The sequence below is a fragment of the Heptranchias perlo genome, chromosome 2 (genome assembly GCF_035084215.1).
Source record: "Heptranchias perlo isolate sHepPer1 chromosome 2, sHepPer1.hap1, whole genome shotgun sequence".
Lineage (NCBI taxonomy): Eukaryota > Metazoa > Chordata > Chondrichthyes > Hexanchiformes > Hexanchidae > Heptranchias > Heptranchias perlo.
This window is the reverse complement of record NC_090326.1, coordinates 147,036,779-147,057,981: the sequence shown is the minus strand read 5'-3', so window position 1 is coordinate 147,057,981 and position 21,203 is coordinate 147,036,779. Positions and strand designations below refer to the sequence as shown.

Here is a 21,203-nt window from a genome sequence, read left to right as displayed (position 1 = left end):
GTTGATTTTCAGAGTAGGTAACTGGCAGTATTTATTTTTAAAAAAGGAGAAAATAGAATTATTCAAAATGGGACACAAACCTTTTAACATAAGCTTTGATTTTGAACAAAATATTAGCTGAAGATGCAGACTATCAAATTTTTTCTTTCAGTAATGCAAATTCAGATCAAAGAATTTTTTTTGCGGTTTCACATCAAGCCATCGGTTAATCCTAATGATTACTTGTGATTATTGTTTTCACTTGGATATCTTTTACATAGAAACATAAAAAATAGGAGCAGGAGTAGGCCATTCGGCCCTTTGAGTCTGCTCCACCATTCAATATGATCATGGCTGATCCTCTATCTCGATACCATATACCCGCTCTCTCCCCATACCCCTTGATGCCTTCTCTGTCTAGAAATCTATCTAGCTCCTTCTTAAATATATTCACTGACTTGGCCTCCACAGCTTTCTGTGGTAGAGAATTCCACAGGTTCACCACCCTCTGAATGAAGAAATTTCTCCTCATCTCAGTCCTAAATGTCCTACCCCGCATCCTGAGACTGTGACCCCTCGTTCTGGACTCCTCAGCCAGGGGAAACATGCTCCCTGCATCCAGTCTGTCTAGCCCTGTCAGAATTTGATATGTTTCAACGAGATCCCCTCTCATTCTTCTAAACTCGAGTGAATACAGGCCGAGTCGACCCAATCTCTCCTCATAGGACAGTCCTGCCATCCAAGAGATCAGTCTAGTGAACTTTCGCTGCACTCCCTCTATGGCAAGTATATCCTTTCTTAGGTAAGGAGACCAAAACTGCACACAATACTCCAAGTGTGGTCTCACCAAGGCCCTGTATAACTACAGTAAGACATCCTTGCTCCTGTACTCAAATCCTCTTGCAATGAAGGCCAACATACCATTTGCCTTCCTAACTGCTTGCTGCACTTGCATGTTTGCTTTCAGTGACTGGTGTACAAGGACACCCTGGTCCCTTTGTACATCAACAGTTCCCAATCTATCACCATTTAAATAATACTCTGCCTTTCTGTTTTTCCTTCCGAAGTGGATAACTTCACATTTATCCACATTATACTGCATCTGCCATGTATTTGCCCACCCACTCAACTTGTCTAAATCACCTTGAAGCCTCTTTGCATCCTCCTCACAACTCACGATCCCACCTAGTTTTGTGTCATCAGCAAACTTGGAAATATTACATTTGGTTCCCTCATCCAAATCATTGATATATATTGTGATTAGCTGGGGCCCAAGCACTGATCCCTGTGGTACCCCACTAGTCACTGCCTGCCACCCCGAAAAAGACCCATTTATTCCTACTCTGCTTCCTGTCTGTCAACCAATTTTCAATTCATGCCAGTATATTACCCCCAATCCTATGTGCTTTAATTTTGCACACTAACCTCTTATGTGGGACTTTATCACAGGCCTTCTGAAAATCCAAATAAACCACATCCACTGGTTCTCCCTCATCTATTCTACCAGTTACATCCTCAAAAAACTCCAGTAGGTTTGTCAAACATGATTTCCCTTTCATTAATCCATGTTGACTTTGTCTAATCCTGTTGGTATTTTCTAAGTGTCCTGTTATCACATCCTTTATAATAGATTCTAGCATTTTCCCTACTACTGATGTTAGGCTAACTGGTCTGTAGTTCCCTGTTTTCTCTCCCCCTCCTTTTTTAAATAGTGGGGTTACATTTGCCACCCTCCAATCTGCAGGAACTGTTCCATAATCTTTTGAATTTTAGAAGATGACAACTAATGCATCCACTATTTCCATGGCTACCTCTTTTAGTACTCAGGGATGCAGATTATCAGGTCCTGGGGATTTAGCGGCTTTCAGTCCCATTAATTTCTCCAGTACAATTTTTTTTTACTAATACTAATTTCCTTTAATTCCTCCTTCTCACTAGTCCCTTGGTTCCCTTGCATTTCTGGGACGTTATTTGTGTCCTCTTCCGTGAAGACAGAACAAAGTATTTGTTTAATTGCTCTGCCATTTCCTTGCTCCCCATTATAAATTCTCCCATTTCTAACTGTAAGGGACCTACATTTGTCTTCACTAATCTTTTTTCTTTTTACATACTTGTAGAAGCTTTTACAGTCCACTTTTATGTTCCTTGCAAGTTTACTCTTATACTCTATTTTTCCCCTCTTAATCAATCTCTTGGTCCTTTTTTGCTGAATTCTAAACTACTCCCAATCCTCAGGCTTGCTGCTTTTTCTGGCAACTTTATATGACTTCTCTTTGGATCTAATACTATCCTTAATTTCTTTTGTTAGCCATGGTTGGGCCGTTTTTCCTTTTGGTTTTTGCGCCAAAAAGGAATATAGAATTGTTGTAATTCATGCATTTGTTCCTTAAATGTTAGCCATTGCCTATCCATCGTCATGCCGTTTAATGAAGCTTCCCAATCTATCATAGCCAACTCATTCCTCATACCTTCGTAGTTTCCTTTGTTTAGATTTAGGACCCTAGTTTCGGATTGGACTACTTCACTTTCCATCTTAGTGAAGAATTCTATCAAGTTATGGTCACTCTTCCCTAAAGGACCCAGCACAACAAGATTATTAATTAACCCCTTCTCATTGCACAATACCCAGTCTAGGATAGCCCGTTCCCTGGTTGGCTCAACGTACTGGTCTAAAAAAACCATCTCGTACACACTCCAGGAATTCATCCTCCACAGTATTATTGCTAATTTGGTTTGGCCAGTCTATATGCAGATTAAAGTCACCCATGATTACTGTAGTACCCTTGTTACATGCATCTCTAATTGATCTCATCCCCTACATTACCACTACTGTTTGGAGGCCTACAGACAACTCCCACCGTGTTTTCTGCCCCTTGGTGCTTCTTAACTCCATTCAGACTGATTCTACATCTTGATTTTCTGAGCCAATATCCTCTCTCACTATTGCTCTGATTTCATCCTTTACTAACAACGCCACCCCACCTCCTTTTCCTCTTTGCCTGTCCTTCCTAAATATCGAATGCCCTTGGATATTCAACTCCCAGCCTTGGTCAACCTGCAGCCATGTCTCTGTAATTGCTATAATATCATATCCGTTTACATCTACTTGCACTGTTAATTCACCTACCTTATTATGAATGCTTCGTGCATTCAGATACAGTGCCTTTAGATTTGTCTTTTTAACATTTTTAGACATCTGAACATTTTTTTGTACTATGGCCCTATTTGTCTTACCACCACTTTTTCTTCCCCGGACCCTATTTGTTAGTGCACTCTTGTATGTACGCTCTGTCCTTTCCTGACACAATCTGGTTATCCTTACCCCAATCACTTTCCCGCACTGCTTCCTTGTCTTTTCTCTTGAGCATTCTAGATTTCTCTCCACTGGGACCCTGCCACCCCCGCCCCCCCCACCCAACCCTTATTTAGTTTAAAGCCCTGTCTACCTCCCTAGTTATTCGATCACTAGAACTCTAGTCCCAGCATGGTTCCGTTTCGGGAAAAACAAATGACCTCAGGACAGGAGCACCACAAAAGCAATGAGCTCCCCCTTCCCCAAACATTTGGTATTAAAGGGGAAAACATTTATGTAAAAAGATTTCTGCCCTTTTCCCCATTTTAATGTTATTTCTCCTTAATACGCAAAACCAAAATGTAGTGTCAAGAAAGACAAGTCACCTTCATTTAGTCACAGAAATCATAAAATTGAATATAAAAAGCAATGCTATCTTTTTAAAATTGTAATCAAGTTTAAGAGGGTAGGGATACATCGCACTCACGCTGATATTTTCTATTTGATGTTCATCATCACCACCACTACTACTGTCTTCATTATGCTCTGCCCTCTGAATACAAGCATTCAAGCAGCGGCGAATCACAAGCATCAATTTGGCTATTAATGATAAACAAAAATGCAAAAGTTATACATTGTTGAAAATTCTGCATTGGGCACCCATTTCCTATCCAAAAAAGTTACTTCCTGTATCATTTTTTATCTCAAAATTTAGACAGGAAACCTCCATAAACATTTATAATGACATACTGTTATGTAAACATTTTATAATGAAAAAAACCCATATGTAAACATTTCACAATCATGTTTGTTCACGAGCACGTAATCCAGGCTGACACTTTGTGCAGTACTGTCACAGGTGCTATCTTTCGGATGAGTTGTTAAACCAAGGCCCCGTCTGCCCTCAGTAAAAGATCCCATGGCGCTATTTCAAAAAACAGCAGGGGTGCTCTCCCCAGTGTCCTGGCCAACATTTATCCCTCAGCCAACATCAATTAAAAAAAAATTATCTGGTCATATCATTGCTGTTTGTGGTACTTTGCTGTGTGCAAATTGGCTGCCGGGTTTCCTACATTACAACAGTCACTACACTTCAAAAGTACTTCATTGGTTGTAAAGCGCTTTGGGATGTCCTTAGATCGTGAAAGGCGCTTCATAAATGCAATTTTTTTTTTCTTTCTTTAATAAAGTCATGCTTTCTTTATCACCCAGTAATCAACACAGAACCTTACCAATGTTAGTTGGTGCAGTGTGCTCATGTGCATACTGGTAAAACTTCCTTGCTGCCATGGGATTCATTTGTATAAGGGTGACACACCGTTCACACCATACATCCTCAAGTTGATTCACAGGAAAGAAGGAGTTAAATAACAGGTTAACAATACGTCTTGCAACTGGTCGAGCGTCAAGCTCCAAACGGGCCAGAAGATGCTCCATAGGGCAGATTTTCCAAAACTGTTAAATTAAAAAGGACAATACAAATGCTGTCATTAGTGTCTGTCAAATGTTATCATTACAATGATAACCATACCTACAATTTTCCTACATTTTGTATGGGTTATGTGAATGGCATCTAAACTTACTAAATATACAAATGTCAAAGTGTCTCTTGTTCAAACCTCTACAGTACATGTATTTGGACATGAGAAAATAAAGCTTGGATAGAGAGAAGTCCATTTGGCTCATTAAACCCTTTCATTCTAAGGCCTATGTAAAAACTGCCCATATCATACACTGTACTCAAATTATTTAATCTTCTGTGGAAAAGTTGTTCAAAATATCTCTCCCCGACTCCCAAGGCAAACTTCAATATCTAACTTTAAAACTTACATTGTTCGAATTCTATTTGTTGTTTTCTATTGATAACATTTCTGTGGCCCTGGGATTTGTGAATTACTTAAATCACATCTACTTACACTTATCCAAAATAACTTTCAATCTCAGTCCTAAGGGGGTATAAGTCCATTTTTTTTTTTTAAATGGAGTTAGCGACCTCTAGTCTTGTATGAGGCTCTACAATGGCTGTGGTCTCTGACTTGTGCTGGCAAAGGATTGAACTTTGAAGTTCATACCTTTTACTACAATCCAGACCACTATTACGACAGAATGTATAAACACTGTTTAAAAATTAGTTTGTCCTAAGGAATGCCACTGCTTTGCAGTTTTTACATAAAAATGGACAGAATCAGAAAATGCAATCACAAAACAACTAGTTAAAAGAGACAAAATCCCATGTAATAAAAATGGACTTTGACTTAGTCCATAAACAACAGCTTTGATTAAATGTAATTTGGTTAAATTGTAGTTTCTTCCTGAAGTTTGAAGGAGTTACATTTTGCTTACACAATCATTTTGGCAGCCCTGAAGAAAGGTAACTATTGCTACTTCACATTTGAAGCACAGCACTTTCTTAGTAATCTTACCTTTGCAGCTCTGGCAGCTTTAATTTTCAGCAACATATCAACGAAGGCTACTCGGACTTTTTCTGAGTTGTCATGGAGACTGTTTTTTAGTCCGGGAAGAAGCTGCTCCAACAAAGGATGGCTCATTCTATTGTCCAAAGTAACTGGTAAACACTGCAGAACAGAAGGATGACATAGCATATTTTCCACACAAAATATTGAGAGTCTTGGCCACAACAGAGATTGAGAAACATCTGCATTTACTGGTGTGCTGTTAAGATGGCTACAATGTCAAAACTGTGAAAATTCTTTAAAAAGAGTTTTATAAATAAAACATTTGTGGCACCTTGTAACATGAATGACTTCGAAATATAATCCCACATAATTGGATTTTCATAAAAATTCAATAAATACTTATTTACTCATATCCCTTATTTACTCATATCAATTAAATGTCTATACAAGAACCGGGCGTAGACATTGGTTTGTGCCCAAATTTAGGCGCAAACCCAGTGACGGCAAAAATGTGCAAGAGGACCACGCGAAATTGGGCTTCTTGCATCATTGAGATGTGACCAGTGCACTGGGGGTGTCAATCGCCCCCTAGGAGGCAGTACTCCGGTCCTGAAGATGATGAAAGTTGGCTGGCGGGGACACTGGCATCAGGACCAAGATGAGTCTGGGAGGGTTGCAGATAGAAACATAGAAAATAGGAGCAAGAGTAGGCCATTTGGCCCTTCGAGCCTGCTCCGCCATTCAAAATGATCATGGCTGATCGTCTAACTCAGTACCCTGTTCCCGCTTTTTCCCCATATACCTTGATCCCTTTAGCATTAAGAAATATATCTATCTCCTTCTTGAATACATCGAATGACTTGGCCTCCACTGCCTTCTGTGGTAGAGAATTCCACAGGTTCACCACCCTCTGAGTGAAGAAATTTCTCCTCATCTCTGTTCGAAATGGCATACCCCATATCCGGAGACTGTGACCCCTGGTTCTGGACTCCACAGCCATCGGGAACATCCTGCATCTAGTCTGTCTAGTCCTGTCAGAATTTTATACGTTTCGATGAGATCACCTCTCATTCTTCTAAACTCTAGTGAATATAGGCCTAGTCGACCCAATCTCTCCTCATACGTCAGTCCTGCCATCCCAGGAATCAGTCTGGTAAACCTTCGTTGCACTCCCTCCATGGCAAGGACATCCTGCCTCAGATAAGGAGGCCAGAACTGCATACAATACTCCAGATGTGGTCTCACCAAGGCCCTGTATAACTGCAGTAAGACATCCTGTATTCAAATCCTCTTGCAATGAACGCCAACATACCATTCGCCTTCCTAATTGCTTGCTGCACCTGAATGCTCGCTTTCAGCGACTGGCGTACAAGGACACCCAGGTCTCGTTGCACCTCCCCTTTTCCCAATCTATCACTGTTCAAATAATAATCTGCCTTTCTGTTTTTACAACCAAAGTGGATAACCTCACATTTATCCACGTTATACTGCATCTGCCATGTTCTTGCCCACTCACCCAACTTGTCTAAATCACATTGGAGCCTCTTTGCATCCTCCTCACAGCTCACATAATGATACTTAGATCTTTAAACGGTGGGAGTGCAGGCAGAAGGAAACTGGGAGAGAAAATACCTTGTCCTACCTTAAAAACAGAACAACGAACATCAGCAGAGCTTATATCAGCAGACAGGTCACGGAGTACTTTGGTTAGAAAGTCAGTGAGGATGGATGGGGGTATCATCTCCCAGTACTTTCCAGCAATTCTGCACACACCAAGCACACCAGTGGAACGAACCAGAGGTTGAGGATCTTCCAAAAGGTTCTACAAAAGGAAAAGAATCAAGCCTGTATTAGCTGGCTCAACAGACATGCAACTCCACATAATTTACATGCTAAAAACCAGAATTGTGTGGGCAACTTTGAAAGGATGGTACAGTCAGCCATGCAGCCTTGTTATTGTTGCACACTAAGAATCTGCACATTTACAGTAAAACTACATTTTCTTTCAATATTTACAGTGAGACACTGCAGTCTAGTGGTACAAGTAATGTACAGTATTCCAAAAGCAACTGCATGGTCTGTAACGCATTCCTTACATTAAGCTTTGTAAACTTTAATTTGGTACTTGTCAAGTCTAAAGGCAACATATGAATTACAAAACTGATCAACAATAGATATTTCTCTTGCTACAAATAATGATTTTCCATTAATAATAAAATGCTTAAAAATCAAACTTTTAAGGAATATATGAAATTGTCAAATAAAAGGCGAAAGACATTTACAATTGGGAAAGTATTACAAGGTATTAAGTTTTATTTTGTTACTTTACTACACGTTTAGCACTTGTAAAAGAACTTATTTCTGGGAAGGGTTTGCATAAAAAAAATCATTTAATACACAGCATTGTGATCATACTGTGAACAAAATTACTTAATTCTTTTTGAGGCGCATGATTTGTCTCTAGTATGAAGTTCCACGTGTCATCGCAACGAAACTGTGCATTCTACACCCAATTACAAATCAAGCCGTCCTCCATCACTGCAGTCAGCATAGTTCAACTCTTTCATTTCATTGTAGAACATGGTGACTGTATGCACAGGGCCATTTTTGGCACCTGCAAAGAATAGGGTAACAGCAGGTATGATTGACAGTAACCAGTCACAGCCGTTTCAATTAACGGAAAGCCACTCGTAACCAATATTTTGTATAAGTTGGTTTATATGGATTAAAAACTACATTAACTACACTTACAAAAATTTCCTCAAATTGCCTTTGGATTGCAATGTCTACTTCCTCATTGGTTAGTCCAGGGTCTCGAATCGGAAATGCTTCAACAAATAGAATCGCAGCATTTGCTCGCACTTCAGAATTTCTGGCCTTCAAATCAAAAGAAACACAAACTTGAATGAAACAAAAACAGAAAATACTGGAAATACATAGAATATCAATCAGATTCTGGGAAGAGAAGAGACAAGTTAACGTATCAAGTAGAACTCATCCTCAGAACTGAAAACCGAAAGATAAATGAGCATTTTGGTAGAATCTGAAAAAAAGAATGGGGAACACAAGAAAAACGTTAAAAAAATGTAAAATAGGCAAACAGTAAGAAGCCCAGCTAAAGAAATGAGGGAAATTCAGAAAGCCTAAAATGTAAATTAAATGCTGGAAAATGGAGGATATGACTATAGTCATACATAGAATCCACAGCACAGAAACGGGTCATTCGGCCCAACTGGTCAAGGTCAGCGTTTATACTCCACATGAGTCTCCTGCCACTCTACTGACCTCTTCCTACCCTGCCCCCTTATCCCTATTCCAGGAGTGTCAAACACATGGCCTGCAGAACAGTTTAATCCAGCTCATGGGGTGCGTTCACAACGGGTGGAACTTCTCCATGAGCTGCTCTGGTGCGGTAGTCGTGCATGCATGTGTTAGACGCACTGGAACATGATGGCTCAGCGGAGACACAGCGACTGCGGACCTGAGCAGCTCTCAATACTTCCACTGCAGATGAGTGAGGGCTAGGGCTGGAGCCGGGGTTAACCAGACGTCGGGTGGGTGCTGCAGGGTCAGGGCCTTTTGCTGCTGGGTTGCTTTTGGCTTTGCGCGATTGCTGCACATCCTGATTTTACATCACAAGCTGCAATGCCACCGCTTGCGCAGGGCTGGGAGAGGAGGGGAGCGGCTCGTGGCACAGCCACAGTCCTGCTCTCTCAGGGTTACAAACATCCGCAGGCCTGACACCCCCGTCTTACCTGTCTGCTCCTTGCTTGGGATCTCAAGAGTTTGCAGCCGGAGTTCGAACCTGAACTTCAGTCAGTAGCAAGAAGAGCAGCCGAAAGATGGGATTTGAGGGAGAAACCAGTTGTCCTGGCTGTGGGGATTATTTTTACATAACATATTTGTAATCATTTTTTGGAAAGCATCTCATTCCTCCATGTATTTTTTTGTTTTTGAAGTTTAGAATGATAGCGAGATGGATTGAATGTCTTCCTCAAAAATGTGAGAAAGAGGGGGAAGAGAGAGAATTTAATTTAAAAATAAAGAAGTTATGTTGTCTCAGCCGAACCCAGCTTCAGTATCCATTGTTACCAAAGAAAATCTAGTCAATCATGTCAATAGTCTTTCCTGTCACTTTTGTACTCACTCTTAAACTATGCCGTTTGTAACCCAGAACGCGTGCTGCGCCACATGCTTGATTTGTAAGCAACAAGTAGCTGTGCTGATAGAATACAACAATCAAAAGGCACTATGAAGCAAATCACGATGAGAAGTACGATTAGTACACAGGAAAGTTACACGAAGATAAATTTTCTGAATTAGCAGAGTCGTTGAAAAAGCAGCAAAGGTGAAATAGCTGTGTAATCGAGAACAATTTTGTGAATGACAATTTTTGAAAAAATTGCATGCTAAAAGCTCCAGAAATCGAGTGTCCAGATAAATTTTGCTGAATGTGACCCATGCTATGTGCCAAGATATCGGGCCCACCATATAAAATTAGATTGACACCCCTGTTCTATTCTCTTCTCGATGATGTGGAGATGCCGGTGATGGACTGGGGTTGACAATTGTAAACAATTTTACAACACCAAGTTATAGTCCAACGATTTTATTTGAAATTTACAAGCTTTCGGAGGCTTCCTCCTTCCTCAGGTATTCTCTTCTCCCTCATGAATGCATCAAGCCTCGTCCTTAAGTTCATCAATGCTATCTGCTTCAACTATTCCACGTGGCAACGAGTTCCACATTCTCACCACATTCAGTGTACAGAATCTCCTAAATTCTTTATTTGATCTGTTAGTGGCTAACATTTATGCCTCCTTATTGTGGACTTGCCCACAAGTGGAAACAGTTTCACCATGTCCACCCTATCAAACCCCATCAGAATTTTAAAGACCTCTGTTGGGTTTCCTCTTTTCCAGAAAAAAGAGCAACAGCCTACTTAATCTTTCTTGGTAGTTGCATCCTCTCAATTCGAGTAACATCTTTTGTGCACTTTCTCCAGTGCTTCAATATCCTTTTTGTAGTATGGAGGCCAGAACTGCACACAGTACTCCAAGTGTGGTCTAACCATGGTTCTAAATTTAACCTCCCTGCTTTTAGTATTCTATCAGCTATACCCGCCAGTTTGGCATCATCTGCAAATTTCATACCTCCAATTTCTGAGTCCATATAATTTCTATATATGGTAAACAACAATGGTCCCAGCATGGATCCTTTTGAGACATCACTTCTCACTTGCTGCCAGTCTGAGAAACTTTCCTTAACATGTACCTTCTGATTTATAGCCATCTTTCAATCCATTCTGCTATCTGGCCCCTGACTTCATACGTCCTAACCTTTGTCATGAGTCTCTTATGTAGCACCTTATCAAAGGCATTCTGAAAGTTCATGTATACTATTATCCAAAGCACTGCCCTTTTCGACTCTGTCACTTCTTCAAAGAGTTCAGTAAGTAGAAATCCATGCTAACTTTTTTTTTAAATTATATTTTCCGTCTATAGTTGTTTTATTATATTCTCTGCCTCCAGATGTTTTGTTAAGTCCTAAACTGCTAAAGTTTACACCAGAGGGCTAAAGACTGACCATGAAAAGGGAACCTGCTAAATATGACCAAGAAGATGCTGTGATCTCAATTCAAGGTAATGGGCTGTTTTGAACATTTGATGGTTATTGCAGTTCCCTACCACAATGTCGCAAAATAGCCCTACCCTAACTATGGAGGAGATTTCAGCTCTGGGCTTGGGTTGTTTACTCTTCCTTTAGATATTATAATAATGGTCAACAATGTTAACACTTCTTGGGGTGTTTGTTTTTTTTCTTTAAATCCACTTTGTATTATTTTGGAAAATCTATAAATATAGAAAATAGTCCTCATTTGTTAAAATGTTTACCTCATAAAATTACTTCTTTAACATAAAAAGGTACAAAAATAAAGTCTCAATAACTTCTTTTAAAAAACTACTGTAGTACCTTTAATCCTCTCCACAGAATAGGCTGGTACAGACGATGCAGCATTTCATCAACCCCCTGACGTAGTTTTTGCTGATGAAAGTAACTTAACAGCTGCAAAAACAAATTCATACATTAGTCACTGTTACAATTTAGGCTTCCCTCCCAAATTTACTCATACTCACAGCAAAATGCAGGTTCCATAGCCAGGCCAATGTGCCAGAACCAAAAGTCCACCTTATGTATTAAGGAACTGGGAATAACATGTTTAAGATTAGCAATGCACGCTTATGATACTGGGGTATACTCCAGAAATAGCCCAAGATCCCCACCGCATGATGTCTTCGACTGGCGGAAAAACACATTACAGATATCATGCAGGTTAAAATTCCTAAATCATCTTATTACATGAAAGAAATTTACACAGAATCCAGTTAAAAACAGTAGATAAAATAGCAATACAAAACTTTCTCTGAAATAATAATAATTTTAAACCAAAATAACATTTTAAATTCAGAGTCCTTTGAGGAGCTTTTCATGTGAGCACACATCTCTGGCAAGATATTTCGTTTTATAATGTTAGATTACCCATCATTTTTTGGAAAATTCGTTCATGGGATGTGGGCATCGCTGACGAGGCCAGCATTTATTGCCCATCCCTAATTGCCCTGAGAAGGTGGTGGTGAACCACCTTCTTGAACCGCTGCAGTCCGTGTGGTGAAAGTTCTCCCACAGTGCTGTTAGGTAGGGAGTTCCAGGATTTTGACCCAGCGACGATGAAGGAACGGCGATATATTTCCAAGTCGGGGTGGTGTGTGACTTGGAGGGGAACGTGCAGGTGGTGTTGTTCCCATGTCCCCGCTGCTCTTGTCCTTCTTAGGTGGTAGAGGTGCTGTCAAAGAAGCCTTGGCGAGTTGCTGCAGTGCATCCTGCGGATGGTACACACTGCAGCCACGGTGTGCCAGTGGTTAAGGGAGAGAATGATTTGGGTGGTGGATGGGGTGCCAATCAAGTGGGCTGCTTTGTCCTGGATGGTGTCGAGCTTCTTGAGTGTTGTTGGAAGTGCACTCATCTAGGCAAGTGGGGAGTATTCCATCAAACTCCTAACTTGTGCCTTGTAGATGGTGGAAAGACTTTGGGGAGTCAGGAGGCGAGTCACTTGCCGGAGAATACCCAGCCTCTGACCTGCTCTTGTAGCCACAGTATTTATGTGGCTGGTCCAGTTAAGTTTCTGGTCAATGGTGACCCCCAGGTTGTTGATGGTGGGGGATTTGGCGATAGTAATGCCGTTGAATGTCAAGGGGAGGTGGTTAGACTCTCTCTTGTTGGAGATGGTCATTGCCTGGCACTTGTCTGGCACAAATGTTATTTGCCACTTGAGCCCAAGCCTGGATGTTGTCCACGGACTGCTTCATTATTTGAGGGGTTGCGAATGGAACTGAACACTGTGCAATCATCAGCGAACATCCCCATTTCTGACCTTATGATGGAGGGAAAGTCATTGATGAAGCAGCTGAAGATGGTTGGGCCTAGGACACTGCCCTGAGGAACTCCTGCAGCAATGTCCTGGGGCTGAGATGATTGGCCTCCAACAACCACTACCATCTTCCTTTGTGCTAGGTATGACTCCAACCACTGGAGAGTTTTCCCCGATTCCCATTGACTTCAATTTTACGAGGGCTCCTTGGTGCCACACTCGGTCAAATGCTGCCTTGATGTCAAGGGCAGTCACTCTCACCTCACCTCTGGAATTCAGCTCTTCTGTCCATGTTTGGACCAAGGCTGTAATGAGGTCTGGAGCCGAGTGGTCCTGGTGGAACCCAAACTGAGCATCGGTGAGCAGGTTATTGGTGAGCAAGTGCCGCTTGATAGCACTGTCGACGACATCTTCCATCACTTTGCTGATGATTGAGAGTAGACTGATGGGGCGGTAAGTGGCCGGATTGGATTGGTCCTGCTTTTTGTGGACAGGACATACCTGGGCAATTTTCCACATTGTCGGGTAGATGCCAGTGTCGTAGCTGTACTGCAACAGCTTGGCTAGAGGTGCAACTAGTTCTGGAGCACAAGACTTCAGCACTACAGCTGGGATGTTGTCGGGGCCCATAGAATTTGCTGTATCCAGTGCACTCAGTCGTTTCTGGATATCACGTGGAGTGAATCAAATTGGCTGAAGACTGGCTTCTGTGAAGGTGGGGATTTCGGGAGGAGGCCGAGATGGATCATCCACTCGGCACTTCTGGCTGAAGATGGTTGCAAACTCTTCAGCGTTGTCTTTTGCACTCAGGTGCTGGACTCTGCCATCATTGAGGATGGGGATGTTTACAGAGCCTCCTCCTCCCGTTAGTTATTTAATTGTCCACCACCATTCACAACTGGATGTGGCAGCTCTGCAGAGCTTTGATCTCATTCCTTGGTTGTGGAATCGCTTAGCGCTGTCTATAGCATGCTGCTTCTGCTGTTTAGCATGCATGTAGTCCTGAGTTGTAGCTTCACCAGGTTGGCACCTCATTTTTAGGTACGCCTGGTGCTGCTCCTGGCATGCTCTTCCACACTCCTCATTGATCCAGGGTTGATCCCCTGGCTTGTTGGTAATGGTAGAGTGAGGAATATGCTGGGCCATGAGGTTACAGATTGTGCTGGAATACAATTCTGCGGCTGCTGCTGATGGCCCACAGCGCCTCATGGATGCCCAGTTTAAAGCTGCTAGATCTGTTCTGAATCTATCCCATTTAGCACGGTGGTAGTGCCACACAACACGTTGGATGGTATCCTCAGTGCGAAGACGGGACTTCGTCTCCACGAGGACTGTGCGGTAGTCACTCCTACCAATACTGTCATGGACAGATGCATTTGTGACAGGTAGATTGGTGAGGACGAGGTCAAGTAAGTTTTTCCCTCGTGTTGGTTCGCTCACCACCTGCCGCAGGCCCAGTCTGGCAACTATGTCCTTCAGGACTCGGCCAGTAGTGGTGCTACCGAGCCACTCTTGGTGATGGACACTGAAGTCCCCCACCCAGAGTACATTCTGTGCGCTTGCTACCCTCAGTGCTTCCTCCAAGTGGTGTTCAACATGGAGGAAGACTGAATCATCAGCTGAGGGACGACGGTAGGTGATAATCAGCAGGAGGTTTCCTTGCCCATGTTTGACCCGATGCCATGAGATTTCATGGGGTCCACGGTCAATGTTGAGGACTCCCAGGGCCACTTCCTCCTGACTGTATGTCATAAGAACATAAGAAATAGGAGCAGGAGTCGGCCAATCGGCCCCTCGAGCCTGCTCCGCCATTCAATAAGATCATGGCTGATCTGATCTTAACTCCAAATCTAAATTCATGTCCAATTTCCTGCCCGCTCCCCGTAACCCCTAATTCCCTTTACTTCTAGGAAACTGTCTATTTCTGTTTTAAATTTATTTAATGATGTGGTTTCCACAGCTTCCTGGGGCAGCAAATTCCACAGACCTACTACCCTCTGAGTGAAGAAGTTTCTCCTCTCATTCTTCTGAACTCCAATGAGTAGAGTCCCAATCACAGTACCGCCACCTCCGGTCGGTCTGTCCTGCCGGTGGGACAGGACATACCCAGGGATGGTGATGGAAGAGTCTAGGACGTTGGCTGAAAGGTATGATTCTGTGACTATGGCTATGTCAGGTTGTTGCTTCACTAGTCTGTGGGACAGCTCTCCCAATTTTGGCACAAGTCCCCAGATGTTAGTGAGGAGGACTTTGCAGGGTCGACTGGGCTTGGTTTGCCTTTGTCGTGTCCGGTGCCTAGTGGTCCGATGCCGGGTGGTCCGTCTGGTTTTATTCTTATTATGACTTTTTTAAAGCGAGATTTTACATCATAACATGTAGGGTGCAGTTTAACTTCCACATACAAATGAATATTCAACTATTGAACTGGAAAAACACCTGTGGCACTGACTCCAAAATATTTGTGCTTTCAGGAGACCATTTCGGGCACATTTCCTTCCTTCCTTACCCTCGTTATATATAGTGGCCTCATCCTCAGCCGCATCTTAAGAACATAAGAAATAGGAGCAGCAGTAGGCCATACGGCCGCTCGAGCCTGCTCCGCCATTCAATAAGATCATGACTGATCTTCGACCTCAACACCACTTTCCCGCCCGATCCCCATTCCCTTGAGTCTTGGTTGTCTGCATTGAGTAGTGCCAACATGGGAAACTTAAATTTAAAGTAAAGTAAACAAGCCCTGAGCTTCAACAGAATAAAGAGGTGAGGGGTTTGTATACAAAATATGCTTCAATTCAACAGGAAGACTATTTTGATAGAAAATAAGAAATGCTTCAGAACTGGATTTTTTGCCAATGGTCAAGAGAAACAAATGAAGAGGAAAAAAAAAATCAAGAAAAAGTTGTGGCCACTTGCAGAAACAATTAATTCAGTACAAAAGAGAAATGACTTTTCCCCCTACAGCAAGATTCTACACTGCCAGTAGTAGCCTGTAGTTCAAGCATTCGTGCAGTGCAGGACAGGGTTACAGAGCTCTTGAGAGGCTACTGTGAGTAAAACAATCTTTAATCCATCCCTCAAATATCAAGGGGCCCATCGTAATGCAGAAAGTAAAACAAATGAGGAACAATACAAGTTTAACAAAGTTTCACCAATCTTTTCACAGTAATCTATTACTTCACGTCAGCAATTGTTCAGTTACAAAGTGCTGGGCAACCCTCCATAAATCTTTTCTTTAAACTGAAGATAGCTTAAAATTGTACACACCTCTCGCACTTTAGAGTGGACAGGGGAATTCTGTGGAAGATGAACTCCATAATGCATAAAATCCTGGATACAGCTGTATTCAATAGTCTGAAAGAAAGGGAAAATCTTCTTGGAGTATGTAATCATCTAATTTACTAACATTTTCCTTTTAAAATAAACTATGCGTGGAGCAGATCTAAAATAGGCTCGATAGGTTACGGGTAAGATTTGCCCAGGTTTTTTTTCCCCCCACATAATAATGATTCTTGAATTCAGTTTTCCTGACAAGCAACTACTCATGAAAATGAAGATGGTAGAATCAGATCGTCTTTGAACATTTAAGTGATTTAAGGCTGAATGAATGGCTATTTTTCCAAATGAATCTGGTGTATGCTTAAGTCAGTAGTTAGAGGAGGTGAGTGCAGTACATCGTAAGTACATGAAAATTAGTTGAAAGGAATGTTCTGGTATAGTCAACGTTTGTTTAATGTAAATATTTACAGTAATTTAGATTGTTTAAACCAGAAGCAGGAATATAGTGTGTGAATCCTGCTGAAAGTGTGTGATGCTCTACCTTTATCACCGCCACTATTTCAATTTACCTCCATTGCTTTAGGGAACAGTGATCATAGTATTATAATGTGGAGATGCCGGTGATGGACTGGGGTTGACAATTGTAAACAATTTTACAACACCAAGTTATAGTCCAGCAATTTTATTTTAAATTCACAAGCTTTCGGAGACTTCCTCCTTCCTCAGGTAAATGTCATTTACCTGAGGAAGGAGGAAGTCTCCGAAAGCTTGTGAATTTAAAATAAAATTGCTGGACTATAACTTGGTGTTGTAAAATTGTTTACCATAGTATTATAAGGTTTAGATCAGTCATGGAAAAGGACAAGGAGCAATCTAGAGTAAAAAATACTTAATTGGAGGAGGTCCGGGAACGGATCTGGCCCGGGTAAACTGGAATCAAAGGTTGGCAGGCAAAACTGTATTCGAACAATGGGTGGCCTTTAAACAGGAGATGGTTTGGGTACAATCTCGGTACATTCCCACAAGGGGGAAAAGGTACAGCAACCAAAGCCAGAGCTCCCTAGATGACGAAAGAGATAGAGAATAAGATGAAACAGAAAAGGGGAGGGCGTATGACTGATGTCAGGTTGATAATACAAGTGAGAAACAGGCTGAATACAGAAAGTACAGAGGAGAAGTGAAAAAGGAAATAAAAGAGGCAAAGAGAGGGTATGAGAATAGACTGACGGCTAACATAAAAGGGAATCCAAAAGTCTTCTATAGGCATTTAAATAGTAAACGGATGGTAAAAGGAGGGTTGGGGCCGATTAGAGAGCAAAAAGGAGATCTACGCATGGAGGCAGAGAGCATGGCTGAAGTACTAAATGAGTACTTTGCATCTGTCTTTACCAAGGAAGAAGATGCTGCCAAAGTCACAGTAAAAGGGGCGGTCGTTGAGATACTGGATGGGGTGAAAATTGATAAAGAGGAGGTACTAGAAAGGCTGGCAATGCATAAAGTAGATAAGTCACCCGGTCCGGATGGGATGCATCCTAGGTTGCTGAGGGAAGTATGGGTGGAAATTGCAGTGATGCTGGCCATAGCCTTCCAATCCTCTTTAGATACGGGTGGTGGTGCTAGAGGGCCGGAGAATTGCAAATGTTACACCCTTGTTCAAAAAAGGGAGTAAGGATAAACCCAGCAACTGCAGGCCAATCAGTTTAACCACGGTGGCGGAGAAGCTTTTAGAAATGATAATCCAGGACAAAATTAATAGTCACTTGGACAAGTTTGGATTAATAAAGGAAAGCCAGCACTGATTTGTTGAAGACAAATCGTGTTTAACTAACTTGATTGAGTTTTTTGATGAGGTAACAGAGAGGGTTGATGAGGGCAATGCAGTTGATGTTGTGTATAAGGGCTTTCAAAAGGCATTTGTTAAAGTGCCGCATGATGGGCTTCAATTTTGCTGACAAGCCTATGAAATAAAAGGGGCAGTGGCAGCGGCAGCATGGATATGAAATTGGCTAAATGACAGGAAACAGAGAGTAGTGGCGAACGGTTGTTTTTCGGACTGGAGGAAGGTGTGCAATGGAGTTCCCCAGGGGTCGGTACTAGGACCACTGCTTTTTTTGATCTATATTAATGATTTGGACTTGGGTGTACAGGGCACAATTTCAAAATCTGCCAATGACACAAAACTTGGAAGTGTAGTAAACAGTGAGGAAGATAGTAATAGACTTCAAGAGGACACAGACAGGCTGGTCAAATGGGCAGACACACAGCAGATGAAATTTAACGCAGAGAAATGCGAATCGATACATTTTGGCAGGAAGAATGAGGAGCAGCAATATAAACTAAATGGTACAATTCTAAAGGGAGTGCAGGAACAGAGAGACCTGAGGGTATACGTGCACAAATTTTTGAAGGTGGCAGGACAAGTTAAGAAAGCGGTTAAAAAAGCATTCAGGATCCTGGGCTTTATAAACAGAGGCATGGGGCATCATTTCAGCACCCGCTATCGGGTGCGTTCCTGGCGGGGGGGGCCTCCGAAAATCCCGGAGTGGGTTGGGAGCCCGACTCCAACCCGCCCACTTCCGGGTTTCCCACTGACGTGCCGACGTGCGCGCGCAGCCCCCGCTGGTGGGAATCCCGCAGGCAATTAAAGCCAGCGGGGTTCCACCTGAAGCTATTTACTTTGCTTGTTCAGGTCATTAACTAACCTGATTAAGGGATTATGTGAGGAGGGGTGGGATTTTATAGCAAACTGGGACTGTTTCCCGTACTGGGGGAAACACTCCCAGTTCAAATGGACCTGTTGCAGCCATCAGCCTGTGGCAGCTGCAAAGGTCCATTTGACAGGTGGTGGGGGGAGACCCTCACTCATTGCAGGAGGCCACTCTGTCACTTGGGACAAAGTTTGGCCGCCACCACCCTCCTCCTGACAATCAAAAGTCACCAACTTGCACACTTACCCCGGGGGCCAGAGACATGTACCTACCTTGCGGACCCCCTCAGATGTACATCTTCCGGATGGGGGCCACCGTAGCTGCAGTCATGACCTCCTCACCATCCGCGCCGTCCACCTCTAACACGTGGAGCTCCACAACAGCGTGCTGTGACACATCCACCTGCACAGCAGGAGGGAGGGCTACCGTAGAGAGAGATGCGTCGCAGAGGGCACTACCCTCGCCACAGGGTCCACAGACCGAGGCTCAGCTTCCTGGACCTCTCTGAGCAGCAGTGCACACGGAGGCTCAGAGTCACTCGACATGTAGTCGTAGACATCTGCAGCCTCCCTCATGCCAAGCTGCGCCTGGCTGGCCCGAGCACCATCTTCTTACCTGTCGCTGTCAAAGTCACCACTGCCCTCAACAACTTCTCCTCCACATCCTTCCAGGGTGCCACCGGGGACATCGCCGACGTCTCTCAGCCGTCTGCGCAAAAGAGCCCTGCAAATACACCTACACCCACTCTGCAGTGACACAATGGGTGGCATAAGTTGTGGGTCTTCATTGTGATCCTCAGGAAAGGCCATTATTGCACAAACCAGACAAGGTTCGCAAAGACATGGCAGTAGTGGTTCCAATATAATATGTAATGTGAGTTGGTCAGAAATTCAATATAAGTAACAACCATGACAAACCCTCAAACACCCTTGTGCATCCCCTTCATGCTCACGACACGTTTGCCTTACGCTGCCTACTGCACATATCTGATGCATGCCCTGTGGCTGCAGCACAGGTAGTGGCAGGTTGAGTGAGGCTGACCGTGAAAGAGATGCATGAGAGGGTGAGTATGAGATAGAGCCATGAGATTGTATGAGGATTGGGTTGAGTGGTAGTGGCGGGATGAGTACTGGCGAGGTGAGTAAGTGCAGGTAAGATGAGGATGAGGTTTGAGTGGGTGTGAGGAGTGATGTGACAGAGTAGTGTTGGCAGTGCAGAAGGAGGTGTGGGGTGGGGGCGGTGATGTGGCAGATGGAGTGTAGGGGAATGAGTAAGTGTACTCACTTTGGCTGACCTACTGAGGTCATTGGAGCGCCTCCTGCATTGTATGCAGGTGGGCGATATGTTAGTGGTGCAGGTGACCTCCTCTGCCACCTCGAGCCAGGCCTTCTTGGTGGCAGAGGCAGGCCGCTTCCTCCCGCCCGCCGGGGGGGACGATCTCTGTCCTCCCCCCTCCTCCTCACCCCATGTATTGATACCTGGAGTGAGGCATCATTAAACTGGGAGCAGCCTTCCCCCTGAGCTGCTCCATGCTGTAATTTTTTCTATTTATTGCAGCATCTGCCAGTGGAGGACTACCCCTTTAAATAGAGCTCCTCCAGCTGACAGATCTTACTGCGCATGCGCAGCCCGCCCGACGCACAGCTTAGCAGTGGGGAACCCGGAAGACAAGGTAAGTGGATCTAATTGGGCTGCGATCGCGCGGGTGGCAGACTGATTTCGCCGGGCGCATTACCCACACGCCCGATAGCCCCCCCCGCCGAGAACCCGCAGCCCTGGTATCATCGGGCCCATGGAGTACAAAAGCAAGGAAGTCATGTTAAACCGTTATAAAACACTGGTTCGGCCACAACTACAGTATTGTGTCCAATTCTGGGCACCGGACTTTAGAAAGGATGTGAAGGCCTTAGAGAGGATTCGGGAAAGATTTACTAGAATGGTTCCAGGGATGAGGGACTTCAGTTGCATGGATAGACAGGAGAAGCTGGGGTTGTTCCCTTTAGAGCAGAGAAGGTTAAGAGGAGATTTGATAGAGGTGTTCAAAATCATGAATGGTTTTGATAGAGTAAATAAGGAGAAACTGTTTCCAATGACAAAACGGT

The 21,203-nt window shown here is 43.3% G+C and overlaps 1 protein-coding gene across 4 annotated transcripts in view; it reads right to left on the bottom strand.

The window, feature by feature from the left end:
- Window positions 1-21,203, bottom strand: part of ncapg2 (non-SMC condensin II complex, subunit G2) — a 108,098-nt gene that overhangs the window by 57,639 nt on the left and 29,256 nt on the right. For all 4 annotated transcript variants that reach the window (XM_068008087.1, XM_068008110.1, XM_068008093.1 and 1 more), the window contains exons 9-15: window positions 16,382-16,468; window positions 11,662-11,754; window positions 8,440-8,565; window positions 7,331-7,510; window positions 5,695-5,847; window positions 4,504-4,726; window positions 3,759-3,871 (exon numbers count right to left, since the gene is read on the bottom strand). In XM_068008087.1, the coding sequence (XP_067864188.1) occupies window positions 3,759-3,871; window positions 4,504-4,726; window positions 5,695-5,847; window positions 7,331-7,510; window positions 8,440-8,565; window positions 11,662-11,754; window positions 16,382-16,468 (975 nt within the window). The remainder of the gene's footprint in view (window positions 1-3,758; window positions 3,872-4,503; window positions 4,727-5,694; window positions 5,848-7,330; window positions 7,511-8,439; window positions 8,566-11,661; window positions 11,755-16,381; window positions 16,469-21,203) is intronic.